General features: G+C 40.4%; 4 protein-coding genes across 5 annotated transcripts; 3 read left to right on the forward strand and 1 right to left on the reverse strand.

Moving 5' to 3' along the window:
• The first annotated feature begins 230 nt into the window (after window positions 1–230).
• Window positions 231–7,007, forward strand: hspa4b (heat shock protein 4b). 2 transcript variants are annotated; one of them, XM_079228706.1, is made up of 19 exons: window positions 231–388; window positions 1,015–1,072; window positions 1,292–1,432; window positions 2,034–2,156; window positions 2,389–2,488; window positions 2,626–2,759; window positions 2,857–3,101; window positions 3,221–3,297; window positions 3,393–3,544; window positions 3,692–3,798; window positions 3,908–4,041; window positions 4,261–4,454; window positions 4,569–4,658; window positions 4,973–5,128; window positions 5,242–5,367; window positions 5,483–5,590; window positions 5,683–5,802; window positions 5,895–6,056; window positions 6,458–7,007. In XM_079228706.1, exons 1-19 carry the CDS (start codon window positions 282–284, stop codon window positions 6,662–6,664), a joined length of 2,541 nt encoding a protein of 846 aa, XP_079084832.1. In that variant the 5' UTR covers window positions 231–281; the 3' UTR covers window positions 6,665–7,007. The 2 variants fall into 2 exon arrangements, with proteins under 2 accessions (XP_079084832.1, XP_079084833.1); XM_079228707.1 differs by having other exon boundaries at window positions 232–388; window positions 4,261–4,445.
• Window positions 7,008–7,844: 837 nt separating this feature from the next.
• gnpda1 (glucosamine-6-phosphate deaminase 1) lies at window positions 7,845–10,716 on the forward strand. The gene is made up of 7 exons (XM_079229048.1): window positions 7,845–7,863; window positions 8,136–8,263; window positions 8,590–8,691; window positions 8,789–8,971; window positions 9,112–9,296; window positions 9,489–9,663; window positions 9,799–10,716. The coding sequence occupies exons 2-7, from the start codon at window positions 8,140–8,142 to the stop codon at window positions 9,858–9,860; spliced, it is 831 nt and encodes a 276-aa protein (XP_079085174.1). The 5' UTR covers window positions 7,845–7,863; window positions 8,136–8,139; the 3' UTR covers window positions 9,861–10,716.
• Window positions 10,717–11,206: 490 nt separating this feature from the next.
• On the forward strand, window positions 11,207–17,584 carry ndfip1 (Nedd4 family interacting protein 1). Its single transcript, XM_079228441.1, has 8 exons — window positions 11,207–11,348; window positions 12,324–12,417; window positions 13,829–13,968; window positions 14,100–14,187; window positions 14,635–14,759; window positions 14,968–15,034; window positions 15,127–15,235; window positions 15,944–17,584. The coding sequence occupies exons 1-7, from the start codon at window positions 11,313–11,315 to the stop codon at window positions 15,231–15,233; spliced, it is 657 nt and encodes a 218-aa protein (XP_079084567.1). The 5' UTR covers window positions 11,207–11,312; the 3' UTR covers window positions 15,234–15,235; window positions 15,944–17,584.
• Window positions 17,585–18,304: 720 nt separating this feature from the next.
• Window positions 18,305–21,446, reverse strand: fgf1a (fibroblast growth factor 1a; the record flags this gene model as incomplete). The annotated part of the gene is made up of 3 exons (XM_079228845.1): window positions 18,305–18,583; window positions 18,800–18,903; window positions 21,281–21,446. The coding sequence occupies 3 exons, from the start codon at window positions 21,444–21,446 to the stop codon at window positions 18,383–18,385; spliced, it is 471 nt and encodes a 156-aa protein (XP_079084971.1). The 3' UTR covers window positions 18,305–18,382.
• Between the last annotated feature and the right edge of the window lie 1,482 nt (window positions 21,447–22,928).

Raw genomic sequence — 22,928 nt, forward strand, 5'->3', positions numbered from 1 at the left:
GGTGAAATAGCAACTTTGCTATTGTAATTCCCCGCCGCTAGGGGGCGCGTGCTCCGCAGTCGGATGCTATTGGTCGGTGGGACAGAGAAAATTCCTGAACGCTCTCACGCATCAGCCGGCGCACCGCATGCTGCTACCCAGCTTCATGGAACAAGAACACGGGTGTCTCACCGTCCGCTGACTGAAAACCTACCGTAGCTGCTGTCACGTTTAGCGCCCACTCATATTCCCGTTCTCCCGTGTAATCGCTGTACTTTACGCCGGTCCGTTAGCGCGTGAAGATGTCAGTTGTCGGGTTTGACGTCGGGTTCCTGAACTGCTATGTCGCGGTAGCCAGAGCCGGGGGGATCGAAACGGTCGCTAATGAATACAGCGATCGATGTACACCGTAAGTACGATGGGATACCTTATTGTGGGTGTTTTCTGTTGTATTGTCTGCGGATAAGAATGTAAAATAAGACCCTCTTTCACCCCCATCATCATATGTGGTGTAGCTACCATGCTACGTAGCTTGCTAGCTAGCTTGCTAACGGATTTCGAAACAGGAAACGGCATGTGAGTGCTAAAGCTAACGCTAGCTGGGACCACACCGTTGTGAGTAAAAAGAAACCCGTGTACCACGTGATGGGATCGTGTTTGTGGTGTCTTATTAGAATAATGTCATCGAGGTCATCTGAAGAATAATAATGTACCTGCTCAGTCAGGTGATGGATGTGTTTTTTTGTACCGCAGGCATGAATGAGCGCGTGATGGGAGGAGGCCGGATCTTGCCTGTCAAACGGCTCGGTCAATTAATTGTGGTTTCACTTTCAGACCCGTAACACACAGAATAAATACAGAAATGTAGACTACCTATTCGCAAACATTAATTTCATTATGACGCGAACTCGCCATCGCAGTCAAGTGCCATTTTGTTACCGGGTGAACCGGATACGAAGCTGCATCAATGGGAAGCTGCATCATTGGGAAAACATAAAAATGAAGACTGACCTGGATTGTGTTTTCTGTTTTTAGAGCATGCGTTTCCTTTGGAACCCGGAATCGATCCATCGGTGCTGCTGCGAAAAGCCAGGTATGTTTCAATGGGAGGATGTGGGACACTGGATATCTGATAATTAACCTGACAAAAGAACCTGTTATTTCCATTGTGTGAAGTTTGAGCATGAACAACTGTAAACATGGGTACAGCACGCATCAAATATAGCACCAACAGAGAGCAAGTTTTCAAGTCAGAAATGCATCTCCTTTTTTTGTCTCTTTTTTTGTTGTTTGTCTTTTCTTTCTCCAACAGATCATCACAAACTGCAAGAACACAGTCCAAGGGTTCAAGAGGCTTCATGGCAGGGCGTTTTCGGATCCCTTTGTGCAGCGCCTCAAAAACAGTTTGGTCTATGATATTGCACAAATGCCCACAGGATCGGCTGGCATCAAGGTAAGGAAAGAACGGGGCACATTCAGTTAAGTTTATGTGATGGAAGGTTTAGTAATGGCCCAGAAACACTGGATATACTTCCAAATAGTCTTTCTATAATATAATTTTATATTCACTCTAAAAGACCTGTAATGATTCATATATCTTTTTATCATTAGGCCAGGCAACCCAGGTAATTATCAACCTGCCAAATACAGTTTGAGAAAATAAATACTGAGGCGTCTTTATTCAGTGTTTTGTGGTTTATAGCAATAACTAGTTTCTACTTCAGTGACTCAATAGAGCAGAGATAATAAAGAGAGAGTGATAATCTATGAAGAGAGTACACCCTCCCTTTTTTTCTGATCTTGTAGATGATCAACACTTTATTGCACCCATGACATGATGCAGCATGTGCACTTCAAGTTGTGAAATGTCTGACTAGATGACCTAAGACAGTTTTAAATGTAGCCATGATGATTCAGTGGAAGTATAATGGATTCATTGGTAATTTCGACCTATTATTCAGTCACTTGCTGTACAGAATACTCAGTTTGAGTTAACATAGTAGGAATCATCTGGAGCAATGTAATAATGTCCTCATGTCTGACCATTTTTAAAGGTGAATTACATGGAGGAGGAGAAGGTGTTCAGCATTGAACAGGTCACCGCCATGCTGCTGACCAAGCTAAAGGAGACTGCTGAGCATGCACTCAAGAAGCCTGTGGCTGACTGTGTTGTGTCTGTAAGTGTTGCATATTAAGGCACAGTTGTGGATGCTGTCTTTGACCTGGAGTAAAGGGGCGAAATGTGTAGTCCCGCCAGCATAAACTCTTAAATACTCCACCCACACAGGTGTTTTCACTTGTGTGTCTGGTGACATCATGTCATTCTGAGGTCAAATCAGGCAGGTTAATTGAAAACACCTACATAAAAAAAAAAGAAGTCTATTTCAAATGTTTTTCTATTGTGACCAGGTTCCCGCCTACTACACGGATACTGAGAGGAGATCAGTAGTAGATGCTGCTCAGATTGCCGGTCTCAACTGCCTGAGGCTCATGAATGAGACGACTGCAGGTCTGCACTAGTTTTTTTAGGGGCAGGGCATGGGCAAGGATGAGCATGTTACTGATTGTTGACTGTGGCTGCCAGAATGCACACTTTGACATTGATTCCAGTAGACATCATTAATAATGTAGTAATTTTCCTTCTAGTTGCACTGGCGTATGGAATCTATAAACAGGATCTCCCTGCTCCAGAGGAGAAGGCCAGAAATGTGGTGTTTGTGGACCTGGGGCATTCTGGATATCAGACATCAGTGTGTGCCTTTAATAAGGGAAAAGTCAAGGTGTGTAGCTAAAGCAATAAACCAAACATTCATTGTCAATCAGAGGCTTTGTCTAATTCCTTCAACTCTCTCTTGGCTTCTTCTTCTTGTCTCTCAGGTCCTTGCTACAGCTTGTGACGCAGAGCTAGGAGGAAGGGACTTTGATGAGATGTTGGTGAGGCACTTCTGTGAGGAATTCAGCAAGAAGTACAAGATTGATGCCAAGACAAAGCCCAGGGCTCTGGTCAGGCTTTACCAGGAGTGTGAAAAACTGAAGAGAGTGATGAGCGCCAACTCCTCGGACCTGCCGCTTAACATTGAGTGCTTCATGAATGACATTGATGTCTCTGGAAAACTGAACAGGTAGACAAAGAATACATAATTTGTTGCTTTTTCGTAACGGTATAAATGGTTCTCAACTACTGTGTCTAGTTTTAAATTTACCGGTTTTAAAGTCATGGTCACGTTTTCTGTTTCACAAGGGGTCAGTTTGAAGAGATGTGTGCTGCTATTCTTGCCCGAGTTGAGGCTCCACTGCAGAGTCTGCTGGAACAAGCCAGTGAGTATAATTTTCTCTTTTCTTATTCAATCAGTTTTAGAACTTTATTGTGTCATGGTTTGCGTGATTATAATACGGTATTTTTGTTCCATTAGAGCTGAAAAAGGAAGACATCTATGCAGTAGAGATGGTGGGGGGAGCTTCCAGGATCCCATCCGTCAAAGAGAGGATCAGCAAATATTTTGGGAAGGAGTTGAACACCACACTGAATGCTGACGAAGCTGTGGCCAGAGGGTGTGCCCTGCAGGTATGTGATACTTTGGTTTTAAAGCTGGTCTCCACCTCGGCACATCACACTTGAATAAGCATCAATTGGCATAAAAGGGCTGTTTTTTTCTTTCCGGTCAAAAGAATAAAGATGTTTTGTGATTGAACCCTGGGTGTGTCTCCATAGTGTGCCATCCTGTCACCTGCCTTCAAAGTGCGTGAGTTCTCCATCACAGATGTTGTTACCTATCCCATCTCCTTGAAGTGGCATTCTGCTGCAGAAGAAGGTCTGAGGTAAAAAGAAAAAGCCACATCTTTTTTATATCCACCGTTGTTATTATTTTGTACCTGGTCTTGATTATTGAATTGTTTTTAATTATTATGAAACATTCATTTGTTGCAGTGATTGTGAGGTATTCCCTATGAACCACGCGGCACCTTTCTCCAAAGTGCTGACCTTCTACCGGAAAGAGCCATTTTCTTTGGAGGCCTACTACAATAGGGCTAATGAGCTGCCCTACCCCGATCCTACTATTGGTAAGCAGCTAAAGAGTCCTAAGTGATGTCTGGCGGGAAAGAAAGACTCGAACAAAAATCCTGTCCTGTTTCTGTCCATTAAAATAAAGGTTGATCAAACGTGATCAAACTGATGAGCAAAAGCAAATAACTAACCCCACCTTACCAAGACTAATGGCATCAAAAGATGAATCTGTTTTGTCTGACTTTTTTTTTGTTTTGTTATTTCCTTCCCTTCAGGTCAGTTCCTTATCCAGAAGGTTGTTCCGCAGGCATCTGGGGAGAGCTCCAAGGTGAAAGTCAAGGTGCGGGTGAACATCCACGGTATCTTCAGTGTGTCCAGCGCCTCCCTGGTTGAAGTGCTGAAATCTGATGAGACGGAGGAACCCATGGAAACAGAACAGGCCAATGACAAAGATGGAGAGGTACTAAGTGTATGTTTTTATTATTTTCCCTCTTACACCAAGCATCAGAGTAGTACGTGAACTATTTGTACTTTTTTGAGACAAAAAAATAACATGTCAGGTTTTTTTCTTATTCCTCTGCAGAGCAAGATGCAGACCGATCAGGATGAGCAGGGACAGGGAGATGGTCAGAAAGAAGCGGAAGAGAAGACCCGTGAGAATGAGGAGATGGACGTAAGATGCTCTGCTTTTTTTTCAATGGAGATTGTCTTTACAAGGACATACAATTGCCCACAAATTCGGTCTTTGAGACAATTATAATGTTCAACTTATCCTCGTGTGTGTAATTGGGGCGAGACATTTGCAAGACTATATACAGCCTAATTCAATGCCGCTCATTGCGTCCTAAAAAAAATAATTGACCGTGTAAAATAACTCAACTTTGCACTGGATTTCATGAAACTGTACAGCTGTTCTAATAAACGTCTGTCGTTACATGTCTTGACTTGTCTTTTGAATCTCAATGCTTATTATTTTACCCTTTTTAGACTGCCACAGAGGAGGCCAAAGGGGAGAAGAAATCCGACCAGCCCCCACAAGCCAAAAAGCCCAAAGTCAAAACAAAAGTGATTGAGCTTCCGATTGAAAACAGTCCACAGTGGCAGCTAGCTGATGACATGCTCAATCTTTTTGTAGAAAATGAGGTAACTAAACTATCAGTCATCACGTACAGGCATTACAAAATCCTCTCATGCTTAATTACTTGATCTATTTCTGAGTGTTTAGCTGTTAAACTTACTGTTTGGAATCTCTTCAGGGAAAGATGATCATGCAGGACAAGCTGGAGAAGGAGAGAAACGACGCTAAGAATTACGTCGAGGAGTATGTGTACGAAATGAGGGAGAAGCTGCACGGGATGCTGGAGAAGTTTGCCAGCGACTCTGTGAGTATGACAATCAGTTCCGACTCATTGGAAAGTGGATTAAAGGTAGCATCTTTAGAATCACTGCCCAAAAGATTTTTCTTTCCTTTACATGGTATGAAATATATATTTTCAGGAACGAGGTGCCCTGTCATCACAGCTGGAAGATACTGAAAACTGGCTGTATGAAGATGGAGAGGACCAACCCAAACAGGTGTACATTGACAAACTGACGGAGTTGAAGGTAATTGTTTCTATATGAATAGCTTTTTGTCCTCCAATGTTAGGTTGATATATCAACTTCTTTAACTGACATGGGTATTGCGTTTGCTGTAGAAACTTGGCCAGCCCATCAAGGAGAGGTATTCAGAGGCCGAAGAGAGACCTAAAGCATTTGAGGAGTTGGGAAAACAAGTCCAGCAGTACATGAAATTTGTGGAAGCGTACAAAATGAAGGTAAATCCAAAAAGAATGCCTGCATTTTTATTACAAATAACAGTAATGATGCCTACGGTAAATATTAATTAGATTTCTCTTTTGACTTCCAGGATGAGCAGTACGACCATTTAGACGAGGCAGATGTCAAGAAAGTGGACAAACAGACCAGCGATGCAATGATGTGGATGAACAGTGCCATGAACCAGCAAAGCAAACAGAAGTTGACAGTGGAGCCCTCCGTCAAGGTTAAAGACATTCAAGCAAAAACAAGGGTGAGTGTCTACTCCATCAGAAGAACTTAACACAAAGTACTGAGAAAAGTGACTAGAATGCAGGGCATTTAAAATGTAAAATAAAGATGTTGTCTAATACATAGAAATTGAAGCCACTGTTAAAGCTAAAGTAAACATATTAGATGGTAAGCTTGAATTGTATAGCTTGCATACATTCAGCTGTTATTACTACTTCCTGCACAGGAAATCTACCACTTCTTCATTCCATATGTTAGCATTGCAGCATGAGACACTGAGGTCAACTATCTACCAGGAACACATGAGTAGCTCTAGTGTCTATTTTATTTATTGGGCTAGGATCTCTCACAACTGTAGGGCTAGGGTCCTTTTATTTTCATAAAACCATGATTACATGTTATACCCTATGTGTAATTCTCCAGGAGCTGTTCGCCGCTTGTAACTTCATTGTGACCAAGCCCAAGCCCAAGGTGGAGCTTCCCAAGGAGGACACTCCTGAAGAGCAGAACGGGCCTGTCAACGGACAGGAGAAACCCCAGGAAGAATCTGCCGACAAGGGAACGGCCGAGAACACGGGCAACCCCAGCTCAGAAACCACAGGAACCAAGCCTGACATGGACCTTGATTAATTAAAGCAGCCCAACGCCCCGCTAAGCAAAGCTGAACGGGAGCTGTTTGTTTCAGATTGAGATGCAGCCTGGGTGTATATCAGAGCAGATAAAATGTTTCAGAAACTGCACTACACAGTGAAAAGCAGGCAGGGTGATTAGCACACTGAGCCCAGCTCCTGTGGTAACTGTCTGATGACATAGCATGCCCTCTCTCTTTCTGGATAACATAAATCAAAAGCCAGCCGCAATAAGCCTGTTTTGACAATGAGCGCTGTACACATAATGGTATTTATTTCTGTTGTGTGCCCTGTAAGTGTTCTGGTCTGTCACAATATGGTTTTAATAAAGTTATTGAAAATCACTTGTTCCATCTTTCTTACTTGGGCCAAATATTCCCACGGCTTCACAAAGACATTGCTTCTGTCCCACTACCATTGAGGATACAGGTCATGTCAGTGGTCATATTTCGGGGAATTTGGGGGTTTAGATCACATGAGCCGGAGTTTACATTAAGAATGGAAATTAGTTTAATGACTGATTCTGATGTGCTTTGAGTCTCCACATCTATAAAAAAAAATGTTTTTGTTGCAAACTACAAACATTGGTGACATTACAACTCATGGTTTTCTTCAGTTAAATAAAAATCTAAATTGATTAATGAAAATGATTTTGAAATGATGGGAACGCTTGATCATGGGCAAAATATAAAACTGATAAGGTGATGAAGTTGAGTTAATCTATAATTGTTAAGTTATTTTCCTCTGTCTCTTAGCAACCACCGTTAATGTTCTGCTGGAGTTAATTTCCGTCATAAAATCTCCTCTCAGTTAAATGTCATGCTCGCTCTAATCATACTTTTCTTTTATAATTATTTTGTCAACTTACACTTATAAATATAGAATTTGCCAAAAAACAATCAATACATTTATGCTACACTCCCGTTCCTCAAAATTCCTGCAATGGCTAAATAATCCAAACATAACAATTCATCGTACAAAACATCGCTAATACGTTTTGAGACATTCCCCCATAACTTGCTCTACTCATACATGCGGGACGAGTATGTGAAGAAAGGACTTTGAGCTAATTTCTCAACTCAAAGGATCCTTATCGAGCTCCGAGCTAACGAGCTGATGTTCAGTGACGTCACCTCCGCTGCATCCTCCAGCAGGAGTCACATGATTCTGTCCGCCGACAGTAAAAGACACAGATACAAGGTAAAGTGTAAACAATTACCACTTTCTCATTTTGATCGGGTATTAGTCCGGCGCTTAATACTACAGTAAAAGTTAGTTTTTGTCACACTCGTCAAAGAGGACTTTTTGGCCGCTTAGTCTGCATTCTGGAGACTTAGTTTTACTGTCGGCGGATGGTATCATTACCTTGATGAGTCTAAAGTCTGATTGAGGCGCGTTTTATCCGGCGTTACTTCGAGGTTGAACTCCATCAGACGAGCGACCCGTTCCTCTGATCTTGTGCTTCTCTCCAGGACGATGAAGCTGATCATCCTCAATGACTACGACCAGGCCAGCGAGTGGGCTGCCAAGTACATAAGAAACAAGATTTTATCGTTCAGACCTGGCCCGGACAGATATCTCACCCTGGGGCTTCCCACAGGTGAGTCGGACCTGGCAACCCCGCACAGCTGGGCTTATTTGTTTAAGAATGTACTTAATCCGTGAATGTAAAAATGGAAATGTGCACACGTATTATTACTAAATGTGTTCGCTTCTCCATGCAAATGTAAAATCAAACAATATATAATATTTTGTGACATTTTATGCTTAGCACATAGACTTTAAATATTACAAAAAGCCAGTACAGCTGCATTAATCTGGTCAATAACAGAAGTGTAAGGAAAGGAAACTGAAAGAATCAAGTATGCAAGTATGGTACTTTTCCACTCTGTTACTTTTGCTGCATAAGCTTTTGCCTGTCTTCAGGAAGCACCCCCATGGGTTGTTACAAGAAACTAATTGAGTACTACAAAATGGGCCAAATCTCATTCCAATACGTCAAAACTTTCAACATGGATGAATATGTAGGTAAGTCATTATCGTTCTTTCTCCACACATGTAAAGCATTGAGGAATTATGTAAAGCTGTGATCTTGCATAAGAAACTGCCATCAAATCCTGTTTAGGACTTCCCAGAGATCACCCGGAGAGCTACCACTCCTTCATGTGGAACCACTTCTTCAAGCACATTGACATAAAAGCAGAAAACACGCACATCTTAGATGGCAACGCTGCTGACCTGCAAGAAGAGTGCGCAGCCTTTGAGGAAAAGATAACAGCTGCTGGGGGGATCGAGCTCTTTGTCGGAGGTCAGCAGGTCACAGTAGTGATCATGAATGTGGCATAACCAACTGCACATTTCAGATTTCACATTCTGGCATCAAGTGACTTTGCAGCCATTGTTGAAGCATAGCGACAGAAATTCAAAATACTCCCCCTGTCCCGTCAGGTATTGGACCAGATGGCCACATTGCCTTTAATGAGCCTGGGTCGAGCCTGGTGTCCAGGACCAGGGTGAAGACCCTGGCAAAGGACACTATCATGGCTAATGCTCGATTCTTTGATGGAGATCTGTCAAAGGTGCCCACCATGGCACTGACTGTGGGAGTGGGCACAGTCATGGATGCAAAAGAGGTTAGAAGCTCAGATAATTTAACATACCATTTGTTATGAACGGACATTTTCTGTCCGAATTTTGAGTTTGCAGTTTCAGTGCATTGCTCAATGACATTCTTATCTTCCTGATGATAAAAACAACAACATCAATTGCAGATTGCTCTTGCTCAATCACATAGGTCACAGGTCACATTTTCAATTTCTTCTCAGGTCATGATTCTCATCACTGGAGCACACAAGGCGTTTGCTTTATACAAAGCTATAGAGGAAGGTGTGAATCACATGTGGACAGTGTCTGCTTTCCAGCAGCACCCGGAGACAGTTTTTGTCTGCGATGAAGACGCCACCCTGGAACTGCGGGTCAAAACTGTAAAGTACTTCAAAGGTGAGACTAAATCACAAAGTCACAGTTAGTTGCAATTTATTAAAAGTGAAATCTAGTAGTTTTAGCAGTTTGCCATAAAGCTGAATATTTGCAATAAAATCACAGGAAATATTCTAATTCTTGCTCTTTCCTTAGGGATGATGCATGTTCACAACAAGCTGGTGGAGCCCCCTCCCTCCTTGTCAAAGAAGAACTGAGGATATATTATCCAAACTTTGGTGATTCATGAAGCATTCTTTTCAAAACTTAAAAGAGACAGTTTAGCCCAAATTCAAAAATACATAACCCCCTCCAGCCAGTAACCGGGTCATGATTTCTAGATTAAGACAATTTTTTGGGTCGCTTTGAGCACCATTAGCCGAGTGTCATATTGTCCAAAACTAGGCAACTCACAACAAAACAATGTAGATTGATAAGTAGCACAACAGGTAATAGAAAATGTGTGTTTTTGATTTCGGGATGTACTGTCCCTGCAACACTCCAATGATTCCTTTTTTCTTCTGATGGAGATGGTGAACATCAAGCAGTGCTTGGAGTTGACCTCAACTAAATCTTCAAAATAATCAAGTGCTTATTGTGCAGGATATCCAGGTTTTCATGTGATTTTCCATACAGCTTTGCTTCTCGTTTGCTCTTTTTAATAAAGTGCATTTGATTGTTAATCTTTGTATCTCTGCGATTGTGAATGGTGTGGTATTCAGTCTGTTTCTCATGTCACATGACAATACGGAACAACTAGTGTGGCTTTTAAGTGCTCTTTGTACATGTTCATTTCCAAATTAGTACTAGAAGCAATGGCCCTTTAAATGAAAACTAAGTACATTTACTCAGACAAGCACTATACCTATGTACAATTTCAAGGTTCTTCTTTTTATTGGAGCTTTATGATTTTCTATTTCTTTCGGCTATTCAAGCACACAGTATTGTCCCACTACATTTTAGAGGCAAATGTTGTTTTTACTCTACAACAATTATCTGACAGGTATAGTTCAAGATTACTTGACTGTGAAATATTTTATAAACAAATCATGTGATCATCTCATACAATATGATGAATTGTTCATGAATGAATTACCGAATAATACATATTTTTCTACACAAGCTACAGTGAGTTCTTGTTTTTGTATTTTATATACTTCAAGTACCTGGTCCGGACAGATGTCTTACACTGAAGTACATTTAACTAATAATAAAGATTTTAATATATCACTTTTACTTGTGACTGACTGAAAGTTACAATGCTTTGGAACTTTTAAGCGAATATTCCCACAGTACCTGAAGGCACCATAGGACAAATATGGCGAAGACATAACCCGCCCTCCTCTGACTCTGATTGGCTTACCCCGATATTCTGACCCTAATATTTACCAATCACACGCCTCGTTCCATTGCCTATTCAATCAGAAACAGAATAGGGCAGGTCCTGCGTTCGCCATAGTAGGAACCAATCAGAGGCCGAGTAGGGCGGGTCCTGACTTCGCCATGGTAGCATCGTCCGGGCTTCAAGATCGGAGGGGATAAGGAAGGAGATGGCCGACTAGGAGGCAACCATACCATTGCTACTGAATTGGCGAGATACCTTTTACTCAACACATCTTCACAGTTGAAGTGGGACGAGGACGTTTCAAACAGTTTGCTCCTCTTCCACAATGGCAGAACAAAACGGCAACGTTAGATATCAAGAGGTACGTAACAGTTTGCTGGCACCGTAAATGCAGTTAGCTCGCAGCTAACGCTAACGACTGCCCTGTTAGCTAACAGTAACATTAGCTAGTCAACATTAGTCACTGAGAGGAAAACAAACTGCTCAACCGACATTTGTGAAGGGGTGGGCCCGAGTTAACCACACATATCTTCAGATTGTATGAAAACAGTTTCTCACACTGAAATAAACTATGACTGTGACTAATTTCTACACATATAATGTGAACCCTGTGTGCCGCTTATTAAGTTCATGTTAGCGAACTCATAACGTTAGCAAGTATTGGCTGTCAAAATCATGATTGCTGTGTAGTGTCACTATGTCTAGCCTTGAACTAGACCATATTAACCGTCTACTCCACCTGACGGTGCCGTGTCAGTGTTGCCAGTAGCTCATATTCCAAACACGAGTACGGAACCTGTTCTTTTATTGACGTATTTTAATGTTCAAATGATGTGTGAGATCAGGAGTGCACAGCTCGTAAAAGCTGTGTAGTTCTGTTGATTGAACAGGAATTATGTGTTTTCACTGATAGAAGAGTGCACCTTATTCTTTATATTTAGATAAAATAATAATGTTTGCAGACATGTTTATTATAACCACTTGTTACACAGTATATTAAACACGTGCAGCATCAATTATACTGGTTACTTTCCGACTCGTAGAGCAGCTGGCACAGTTTTAGGATGTTTCCCTCAAGCATAGTGTTCTTTTTTTGGCAAAATTAAATCAACAAACAAGGAATATCCTCACAGTGATAATGTGTTTCTGCTCATTGACTTGAACATTGTCTGTAATGCCTAATAAAATGAAATCTAACAAGGATAGCTACCACGCTACGAACAGTATGGCAACAGTCTAACACAAGTCTGTTTCTTTGTGATATCCAACAAGAACAGTTTAGAACAAGTAGATCTTGCAATTTAAGTTGTGTTGCCATTTATTAACATTTCTTCAGCTGGTGAATGAGGAGGAACCGTCCCTGCCATCCCAGGAGGGTCCTGCCCAGGACGCACCTCCACCCTACAGCAGTATTGCTGCAGCAAATGCAGGTTAGGAGCCTTCACATCTCCACTACACTCGGCCAATTAACTCGGAATAAACAATTTAGAAGTGGGAGTAATATGGAGATCTATAAATACCCTTGCCACTAAATACTAACTCTAGAAGTCTTGCATTAAAAATTAAGTATGGAAGCACTTGCAGTGAAATTTGTCTCAGAAACAAAAGCAAATGTAAACACCATATTAGTTCATTCCAGTCACATTATTTCCCCAATGTATGAGCCTTAACCACTAGCTTTGGCTTGCATTTGAGCAGGATAAAAGGGAAATCCTATTTGATCACAGCCTCAACCTGTATGGAGTATTTTAATGTTTCAACAATTGCTGCTGACTACCCCTGTAAAAGGGCCTCAAATTATGAGTTCATGTGTTGTGCAAAGTAAAAACAGCCACCAGATAAATATGCAAAACAGGGTAAATATACAGTGTTCACCACTAAAATCTCACCAATGCGTCATAACTTGTGAACTGAAGTACAGTACTCAATACATGTACATAGTTGGTTCAATCTTGTGCTCTAGCTTGTCCAGCACCGTTAGCTTTGGAATGAATAATGTAGAGGGGGGAAAAGCTTTTGTGCAAGGCCTTTTAGAAAGGCCTGATGGTTGTAATCTCACTTCTTAAGAGGGCATAGGTCGACACATTGCATAAGTGGGTGTAGCTTTGAGCTCTTCTTGGGTGAGTATATTGATCTTGTCCAATGCTATCTGTTTGAACAACCCAAAGTTGAATTCTGGATATCTGCCAAATGACCCAGATAAAAGTCTTGGTTTATATAGGACAGAACATAAACAGTAATGGATACAGATACTACTAATGACTTTCTTCCTGCTGTAACTCATCCCTGGTCTGGTTTTATACTTTTCTACTGCTGCTTTTCTTTTGGAAGGAAATGAAACTAGATTCTTGTCTGTCAGCAATCAAACCTTCCTAACATCCGTTAACAGTCAATGTTGTATAGTTTCAGTTCTGCAGTTATCAGCATTCTTGGATACAAATGTAATTGTTAGAATCTAAATCTTCTGACTTTTTTAAAATGTAATTATCTATGACTGTTTATTTTGTCTGTCGGTTAGTAACAGATACAAGCTGGGGATAAATATTTATTTTGCCTATGAATATGTGCCAAAATTACAAAAGACAGACAAGCAATTAGATGAAACCACTTTACAAAAACAATGTAAAGTTGTTCAAAGTGTAAAAAGTTAAGAATGTCGCTTAGATTGAAGCCAAATCTACATATTATGATAAGTCAACACGAAAGATCCTGAAGAGGATTTATTTTGTATAATGTCATCTGTGTATGCTCAGGATTTTATTAATCATATATTAAAAAAACATTTGTTTTGATACAAGACCTGTACCTGGATGTAATGTAATTTGCTTGTTACCTCCACAGCTTTCTTTGAATACAAGGAAGATGGAGGAAGATTTCCAAATCCTCCATCTTACAGTGTGGCCACCACTTTGCCCTCCTATGATGAAGCTGAGAGAAACAAAGAAGAGGCAGTCATTCCCCTGGTCGCTGGAAGAGTCACGGTAGGTTGATAATTCTCAAACGTGTAGAAATATTCCGTTTCATGTTCGAATACAAGCAAAATATAAAAACAAATTGACGCTAAAGACAAATTATTGCAATACATCTACACATTTCTTGCTGTTTTGTACAGGAGGACGACTTTGTGGCCAGGGATGACTTTGAAGACGCTGACCAGCTGCGAATAGGAAATGACGGCATCTTCATGCTCACTTTCTTCAGTAAGAACTGAACTGTGTTTCAGCAGTCGACCTGTGTACTGTCTTCTTTCCAAAAGAGTAAACTGACTTTCACTTTCACAGAGCCATCTTGTAATGAGACTAGTTATGTATATATCTGTAGAAATCTCGTCACTGAAACATGGAAAAGATGCACTCATCGTTCATTCTACATTTGTTGTGTTGTTGCTCTTGAATAAAGGCCCTTGGACACCACTTTCTAAATTGAATTCGGCATATTCGCAAAGGCTGTCACATGATGTGCTGCGGGCAAATGTCAGTACACTCACTGGCGCTGCATTAGTTTGTTTTCCAGCAAAGTATGAAGGAGGAGAAGTGGAAGGAGGAGGAGGAGAAGTGGAATGACTTAAAAAAACAAGACTTCTTGGATTAATAATCTCCCATGGTCATGCTTTTGAAAATAACTTGTTTTTCATATTTTATCACTAGTGGCATTCCTCTTCAACTGGATCGGCTTCTTCTTGTCATTCTGTTTGACCACATCAGCCGCCGGCCGATATGGGGCCATCTCTGGCTTCGGTCTGTCCCTCATCAAATGGGTTCTCATTGTCAGGGTAAGAGCTATTTAGTGGATATTCACCGAAAACCAGTTTGGCTACTAGCTGTTTGATGTTGTGAAGGTGCAGGATTACCAGGTCTTTTCTGTTTTACTGTACAAAAAGTCTTGAACTCTGAAAATGGTCTCGGATGGCTTTCAAGGATCACGTCTTGTGGGTTTGGTGCACAGCTTCTAACGGGTTGTTCTTCTTTCATGTCTTCCAGTTTTCCACCTACTTCCCTGGTTACTTTGATGGACAGTACTGGTTGTGGTGGGTGTTCCTGGCCGTAGGTAAGTGAGAGATATTACTTATTTTGTATTTCCCACAATTAACTTTTAGGTTATTGTCTTAAGTGGCATTATATCTTTTCTTTGCTCTGCAGGCTTCATGCTGTTCATCAGAGGATTTGTTAACTACTCTCGAGTGCGTAAACTGGCTGATCCCACTTATGCCACGCTTCCCCGAACGAGGGTGCTCTTCATCTATTAGAGGTACGGTGTATTTATTTGGCGGCAGTCATCATGGTTTGTCTTTGGAGACATAAACATGCACACAGGCCTCCAGTTACAGTGAGTGATGAGATCAAGGCAGCGATGGGATTAAACTGTTTACTTGTTGACTTAATACCCATCAAGTGTCAAATGCCATCAACTCTTTCTTCAGTAAATAAACCAGTCGGGTCATAAGTCACTCAAATCTCTAGTGGAACATTAGGCCTTTGAGTTGCATTGTGGGTAATGTGCCATGGTTTTGACGAGGAAGAAAAATGCATGTATTTGAAAAAGAAGCTATATCTAGTTCTGCAGCGTCATTTTTTTTATTCTCTCTTCGACGATGTTAAAATGCAGAATTCATCAGTTTGTTGAATTGTGAACAGTTATAGATTTCATAAAGAAACATTTAAAAACATGTGTTAGTTGACATTTCTGTAAAACCTATTTTAGCCAATACTAATAATTATTGACCCAAATAGTGAGAAACCCTGATGTTATGGTACACATGACATCATCATGATAACTTAAGTAGATAAATACAGGACATTAAATCTAGCTGAAGTTAAAGTATTGCCTTCATCTCGTCAGTTTGAGTTAACAACATGAATGTAAACACAGACATCACACATCCTTGAATATTAAAGCAATACTTCTGAAGTCCATTTCTAGACTTGATTTGTTCATTTTCCCTTCCCCTGAATCCAGGATATCGTATGTGGCAGAACTGGACGTGACCAACACAAGCAGTAACTTTGAAGTCTTTCAAATTTGACGTGAAGGCACTTAACCAGAAGTCAGCCAGACCAGTTGTAGGTGAAGACGACTCTCGATAAGATATTCAGGAATTATATCACTTGTTTTATTTTGCTTTGAAACTTTATTAATGGAAAAAGGTTAACAGTAATATTCCCTTGATGTACTCATTAGTGGCGAATGTCAAGTGCTATTTACATCTGTCTATATTGTATAAGTAATGCCTTATATCATTTGATGGTAGCGTACGAGCATGCATCTGCCCTTTAAAAATAGGGAGCGTCTCATGTTGACACTTGAAGCCAACAGGAGTCAATACAACAGGTAGGTTTGCCACCGCATGCAACACTCTTTGTAATCTGCACTACTCATAGTTTTATTGTGACTACTATAGGCTGTATTCAGATACCACATACACTTAAAAAGCAAGCTTTCATTGGGCTGTAAATGCTGTTATACCACATATTTCACAAACCTGTTGGCTTTAAGTAGTGTTGCTCTTTTCTTTTTTTCCAAAAAGGGGGCAGTGTTGTTTGCTGCTTTTAACTCGTGAGAACCGGTTCATTAAGGGCACGGTCATAGTAAAACATACATGCTTGTGATTCAAACACAGTGTCGGTAGAGCACATTAAAATAACATCATGTATCAGAACTTATGATTTGACTGTTTAGATATATTGTTGTACATTGAATCAGGTAAACTACCATCCCTGGAAATGTAATTTAGGGTTCAAATATGATTTTTAGAGGATCCAGTGTGAGCTTTTCATAATAAACAAGCCAGAAGCAAGATGACCGCAAATGACAAACCCTGCAGCCGGGAGGGATGCAGAGTTTTTGGACAGCAGCGGCAACCAAGAGGATTTTTTTTTTCTGGCCGTGTGCGCACATTTTCTGGTTCATGTCCTCAAAAAGCTCAGTTAGATGTAACAGCATGACCTTTCCATGGCTCTTCAGTGAGTTGCCGTCTCATTCATTGTCGGTGGAAAAGCTCTGCCTTGGTTGACCGGGTTTCTGCTGTTAATGATCTCACGCAGACGTTTGGATCAAATTATCTAAGAGCATAAAATTAACTCAAATTCCATTTTCAGGTAGGTTTTTGCTTTGAGATGTAATTAACACATGGGAAAGGGATCTGTTTTTGTTTTTCTTTATTTTCTTTTTTGAAAATGATTAATACGGTGTAAGTTGTTAGCTATCTTGTGGGTATTAAAACTATATCAAAGAATGTTGTATGCAGGTGCACTTTTAGAAACATAGCCAATAAAACCCAGAGGATGTTCCCATCATGGTTCTAAGTCACAGACATATAAAACAAGGAACGACTGACGCAGTGCTTTGTTTTGTATTCTGGAGGAAACGGCATGTCAGGATAATACAGTTTTTCATGATTTAACAATTGCTATCAATGGAAGGAGTTGATGTGGTTTTTTGTCTTTTGCTTAATCAGTTAACTTCATTCTCCTGCCAAGGCTTTGATTAACACCCATTATGCTTATTTCTATGTGATGTAGAGCTACAACCATGAGGTTTTGTGGTTATGAAACTGTACAGAAAACATTTAGTGTTAAATAAATGTCACTTTTAATGCGTCATTTTGTTGTTTTTTTGGATTGTATTACATACAAGATTATATTGACATGTCGGTATTGTGGAGCTAAAGGGCATGAAAATGAAAGTGTGTGTGTCGCTCAAGATCGCAAGAGTGTGACGGACACTTTTATGTCTCTTTAATGGCTCACTGGGTCATTTTACACATTGGTGGAAGCAAAATGGAACTGCTGCTGGAAATATGGAATAACAGTTTTCTTCACCTGTGACACCTCGTCAGATAGAGAAGGAAGCAGCTCAAGAGCTGTACAATTTATATATTTGTTATTGTGTCTCTGGTCAATGCAATATTTGATGAGAAAATGGAACATTTAAAACTAAACACACGTTACTTGTTCCTGCTGCTGGTCTCGACAACTTTAATAACAATGTAGGTCCCTAAACATGTATTACCTAATCATCCATCGACATGACCCTCAGTCCGAGAACCACTATTACAGACGTAATAGGTAAAATCAGTACCTCAGTTCATTATACTGTTTTATTGTTAGCACTTTTTCTTCTGTGCAACAAAAAGACCTGCTTCCAGTGAATATGGGATGCTGTGTTAGTGGACAAAAACATGACACTTTATGTAGCTCTGATGGAAGCTGGTCCTTGCCCTAATAAGTATGCATTAGATTAACCTTAACACAACACTGCAGTTTCTCCTCCTTATCGTCGCCAGTGCCTCATCAACCATTTTCACACAACTTCTTCATTCTGGCTTGTATAGGTGAATTAAAATGGTGAATTAGCATCCATTTAGATTGCGATATCTCTGGGAGGAGCCGATCGTCTTCACTCTCTGGAGTCACTCAGCTGTCGGGGCAGAAAGAAGATGGCCTTCTGTCCGATGTGAGTTCTTGGACCCGGTTTAGGTCTCCCGTTCTTTTTCAGCGCTACATACCAGTTCTTGTCCTGGTATTTCTGACTTGCATATGTGTTGTAGTGGTTCTCCTCCAGCTTCTCCAGGAAGTAACATTCATCGGTCACTGTGGGCTGGGATGTGAACACACACAACATAATATAATATAAGAACAGGTGATAGTATTTTTGGGGGGTTTATGGTGTTTGCTTTGAGATAAATATTGAAGGAATTGTCACCAAAGAGGGCTGCATCATTAACATCATGGAGCATTCGTCTACATTTGCCTGCATGGTTGAGTTGAATGTATTGATTTACTCTCACATGACATCATCAGGTCTGATACTCACTGAACTGTGCAATCGGCCCTCGTCGCTCATGGCCAAATATCGCCTGGCTTCTGTTCCGTGGATGACCACTACGCCTCTATCCACCGCTTTGAGCTTTAAGACAGCTGAAAGAAGGACACGTATACAATATTGTGAAAATTAATAACACGGCAACTCCCCTCTACAAATATAAGGTCACAAATGGCAGCTTCAAATCTGAGGCGTCTGTGTCAGTTTCCTCGTAGCGTTGGTGAGCGGACGGACATTTAAACCTTAAATCTAAATCATGGCTCTGGAGCTGAACGGCCAGATGAATGATAGGCAGTGCGGAGGCTCGTGAAAAAAGAATGGTGCAGAAATACATTTTAGAGTATATGATCAGAGCTACATTGTATTTTTTCTCAGGGAAGCATGAGGGCCATGGCAACCGCTGATTGATGCCAGACAGACACAGGTGACTAAGATGAGCTAATTAGTGCATTGACGTGCACATTTTCAGGCTTTTCTCGTCAGCAATTTTTTAACAATCTTTCATACATTATCAGTATTTCTGGGACTTTTAAAGCCAGCAACAGTACTATAAGTCTTCAAATGGTTTGGATAGAACATTTAAGCATATAGGTCCTTTCCCCTGCAGCCATTTTGACGCGTCATAGCAGGGTTTAACGTAGAGGAATTAACTAGATTCATTATGGTCCCATGCATTCCAGTGAGCCAGCACGCACAATACCAGGGCCTACAGGGCTGTAATTAAGGTGATCAATTACACCTGTGTTTACTCTGAATGACCTGCTGTGAAAAGGGCCAGTTCCACCAGTTCTAGCTTCCCTTCATTGTGCTGCAGTAATGAGTCCTAAGACACAGAAATGAAGCCGCATGTTTGCCCTTCCAGTTCCCTCATCTCAAAGTCAATGTTTAAAAATGTCAGTGTATGTATATATATATATATATATATATATATATATATATATATATATATATATATATATATATATATATATATACCCCTCTTATTAATTTTGAATCTTTTATGTTTTGCAAACAAATTAGCTTGCCACAAAAGTAACGTTTTATTTGCCACAAAGACTCCTGAATATAATGTGAAAAAGACTTTGGACTTTTTGTTGAGGGAACCTGTGCAACGCTTACTTCTGTGGATGGTCTAAAGAAAATGCTTCATGCCTGCAGCCCTCTATGAGTCCATCTGACCAATCCATGCAGGTGGACTGAACACGCCCCTTCCTACCTGCTCTACTGAAACTGTGTACTCCAGAATACAAGGCTCCTGATTGTCCCCAGAGTGAAAAAGAGGCTTTTTCTATTGTACCGATTCTTATGCAATAACCTCCTTATGATCTGGTTCTGTCTCGTCTCTTTAAGCTTTAAATGGGTCACATGGTAATTTCCCTCTTCTGTACATTTCTTTCAGCTAAAGAAACTATTAAAATGTCAGAACATTGGGCTTTTATTCAACTTTTTTTATACCTGTTAAAGTACAACGCATTTGATCTTTTAGCATTTTCATAAAATATATTTCAACTTTTGCCGTTTACCGAAAGTATTACAGCCTCCACTGTTCTGTATTCCGCTCGTAGCGTGTTTAGGTAATGCAGTTCAGCAATCAATTCTTCCAGCTTTACATTTTTAGTTTTGAGGTTTTTCTTTGCACTTTAATTTAACTTTCTGTATTTTCAGCAATGCTTTGCAATTTCAGCGGTCAGCATTTACACACATTTTCTGCAGGAAATTCATTTTCCAGTTTTATTTTACCAGTTTATTTGACAATGAAAAGATAACTGCCAATGAGCCAGAGTAAGCAAAACAAGCTCATTTCTATCTGTTGCCCCTGATGATAATATAAAACCTAAAGGAAATATCTCAGAATTCATATACACAACCAAATACATTTCCCCAAAATATCATAGTACATAATGCAAAGTAACCCTATCTAGTATCCTAGTGTTGTCATGTTTGTGGCATGACCTTTAATATATTGTTAAAGGTCATGCCACAAACACATTATTGAGAAGGCCCATATTTTGATTTCTTATAATTGCAATAATCACCTCTTTTCTCTGGACTATTTATCAATGAAGAGCAGAACGATTGCCCTTCTAGAACATTCATATTCACAAATGGGACATACCTCTGAATTAAAGAGCGCCGTGTGTCCTAAAGGTCTGTATATAATATGTGTTATACCATTGCAGTTTCTACGTGCATAGTTAATTCAGCGTTCAGTCCCAGTTTATTGCAGGTCTCTGCTACCAAATGATATTTTGCATTTAATCCTCCAGCAGTAAGTTCATTAAACATCATTTAAAACTGAACATATCTTTTCCCAAGCCTAAAATGAGCTGCATACCCATTTAAAAAGTCAGCAACTGGCTTCCATATTCCCCCCTACAATAAGTTACAGGACACACGTCTCTCTGTTTGCGGGCTGCATGTGACCCTCCTGCAGCAGCCAGAGGCAGTGAGCGCATCATGCTGCAGTCTTACTGTGAGCGTCCCCGTCATCCCTCTGGCCTCGCACCGTCCCATCGGGGAGGATCTGGAGGTGATATCCGCCATTCATGCAGTACAGCCGAGTCCGCCGCCTGAAGTCCCCCAGCGGGCCGCCGTCCACCGCCTGCTCCTCCGATACCAACGTCTCCTCGTCAGTCATCCCGCGCGGAGGCCGCACAGCTGTGTCATCAACAGGAAGGTTTCTAGAGGAGTTTTGAGTTTTTACGAGGAGAACCAGCGGGCTCGGTTCCCTGCAGTGGTCAGGTGTTTACATGCTCGTGAACGCGCGCAGAGATCACAGAGGCAGCTGGATGCGCGTGCCCGACTCCTGCACTCAATCTCCATGGGACAATAATGGCATGAAGACAGACCTTAACAATAACTTTTTTTTTAAACGGTAGTAATTTTGTATTGTTTTAGTTTGATTCGTTTATTGACTAGCTTCTAAGTGATTTGTTAATTCATATGAGGCAATAAGAACAGACCGTTATGAACGTACAATTTTAATTTTAGTAGGTGGAGAAAGTACTTAGATTCTGTTCCAATGCTATACTGTAAATATGGCGGGGTAGTTTGAGCTATAAAAATACATATTATATAAACTATTTGACATTTAAAAAAATATATAAAAAGTACAACATTTAACCCGAAGATGTCGTGGAGTAGAACTGTAAGTAGCACAACACGTAAACACTCTTAGAGTACAAGAACCTCACATTTGTATCCAACACTAACCTCTCTCTTAGTGATGGGACTGGAGGGGCTGAAGCCAGATGTGCTTCATCACATTGAACGTCGGTAAAACTCCAAGTCTTCTTCAACAGTCAATGAATCAGCTGTCATCATGGAAAAGCGTATTTATTCGATGAACAAGTGTTTGCTATGATAATGAAAACGAGTGTCATACAACGAGTTTATACCGTTTCAGTATCATCGATCACAGCAAACATCAACATAAAGTTCCTGGTTTCGAGAAGTACCACACGAAGACGTACAGTTTGACCTTTAATCAATGGAGGTAAAGATCAACAGGAATCACACTACAGAGGAGAAATAATACAGAGGGCTAGGTATAGAAAAACTATTATTTGGAGACAAATACACCACATTTTCTTTACAATGGATTATATATACATATTCAAATTTTTTAAGCAAAACCTTTTTTTTGTTGAGAAAGCATATACAAGTAAAACATGATCTGCCCTTGATAATTCTGAAAAGTTAATGTCTGCATATGCTTTATACAAAATAGATTTTCAAACAATATTTGGGTAGTGCAAATCTTCTTTTTTTTCAGATTCCAGCTGGTCGATTACTTTCACAAACAGTTTGTGTGTGAAAAAGACTGACTCCTATCCTATTCACAGTATTAAACAATTTGACCAAAGCCGTCACGTTAGAGTAAAAAAAAGTGTCTAAAATCAAAACAAAGAACTGTACATTTTTCTTCCAAGAGCTACTTAGTTTACACCGACACGTTTAATTTGTCTGTGCTTGCTTTGGTCACCTTGTAGTCAAACATAAAATAGGCTTTTTTCTGTGCAGTCTATGGAGACTGATTACTGACGAAGTGTATCTTTTCCTGAAAATCTGTCCTGCAGAGATATGCTAAGTGTAAATCTCCTGTATGCAAATAGCTTAT

This window comes from Taurulus bubalis (assembly GCF_910589615.1).
Source record: "Taurulus bubalis genome assembly, chromosome: 13".
Classification (NCBI taxonomy): domain Eukaryota; kingdom Metazoa; phylum Chordata; class Actinopteri; order Perciformes; family Cottidae; genus Taurulus; species Taurulus bubalis.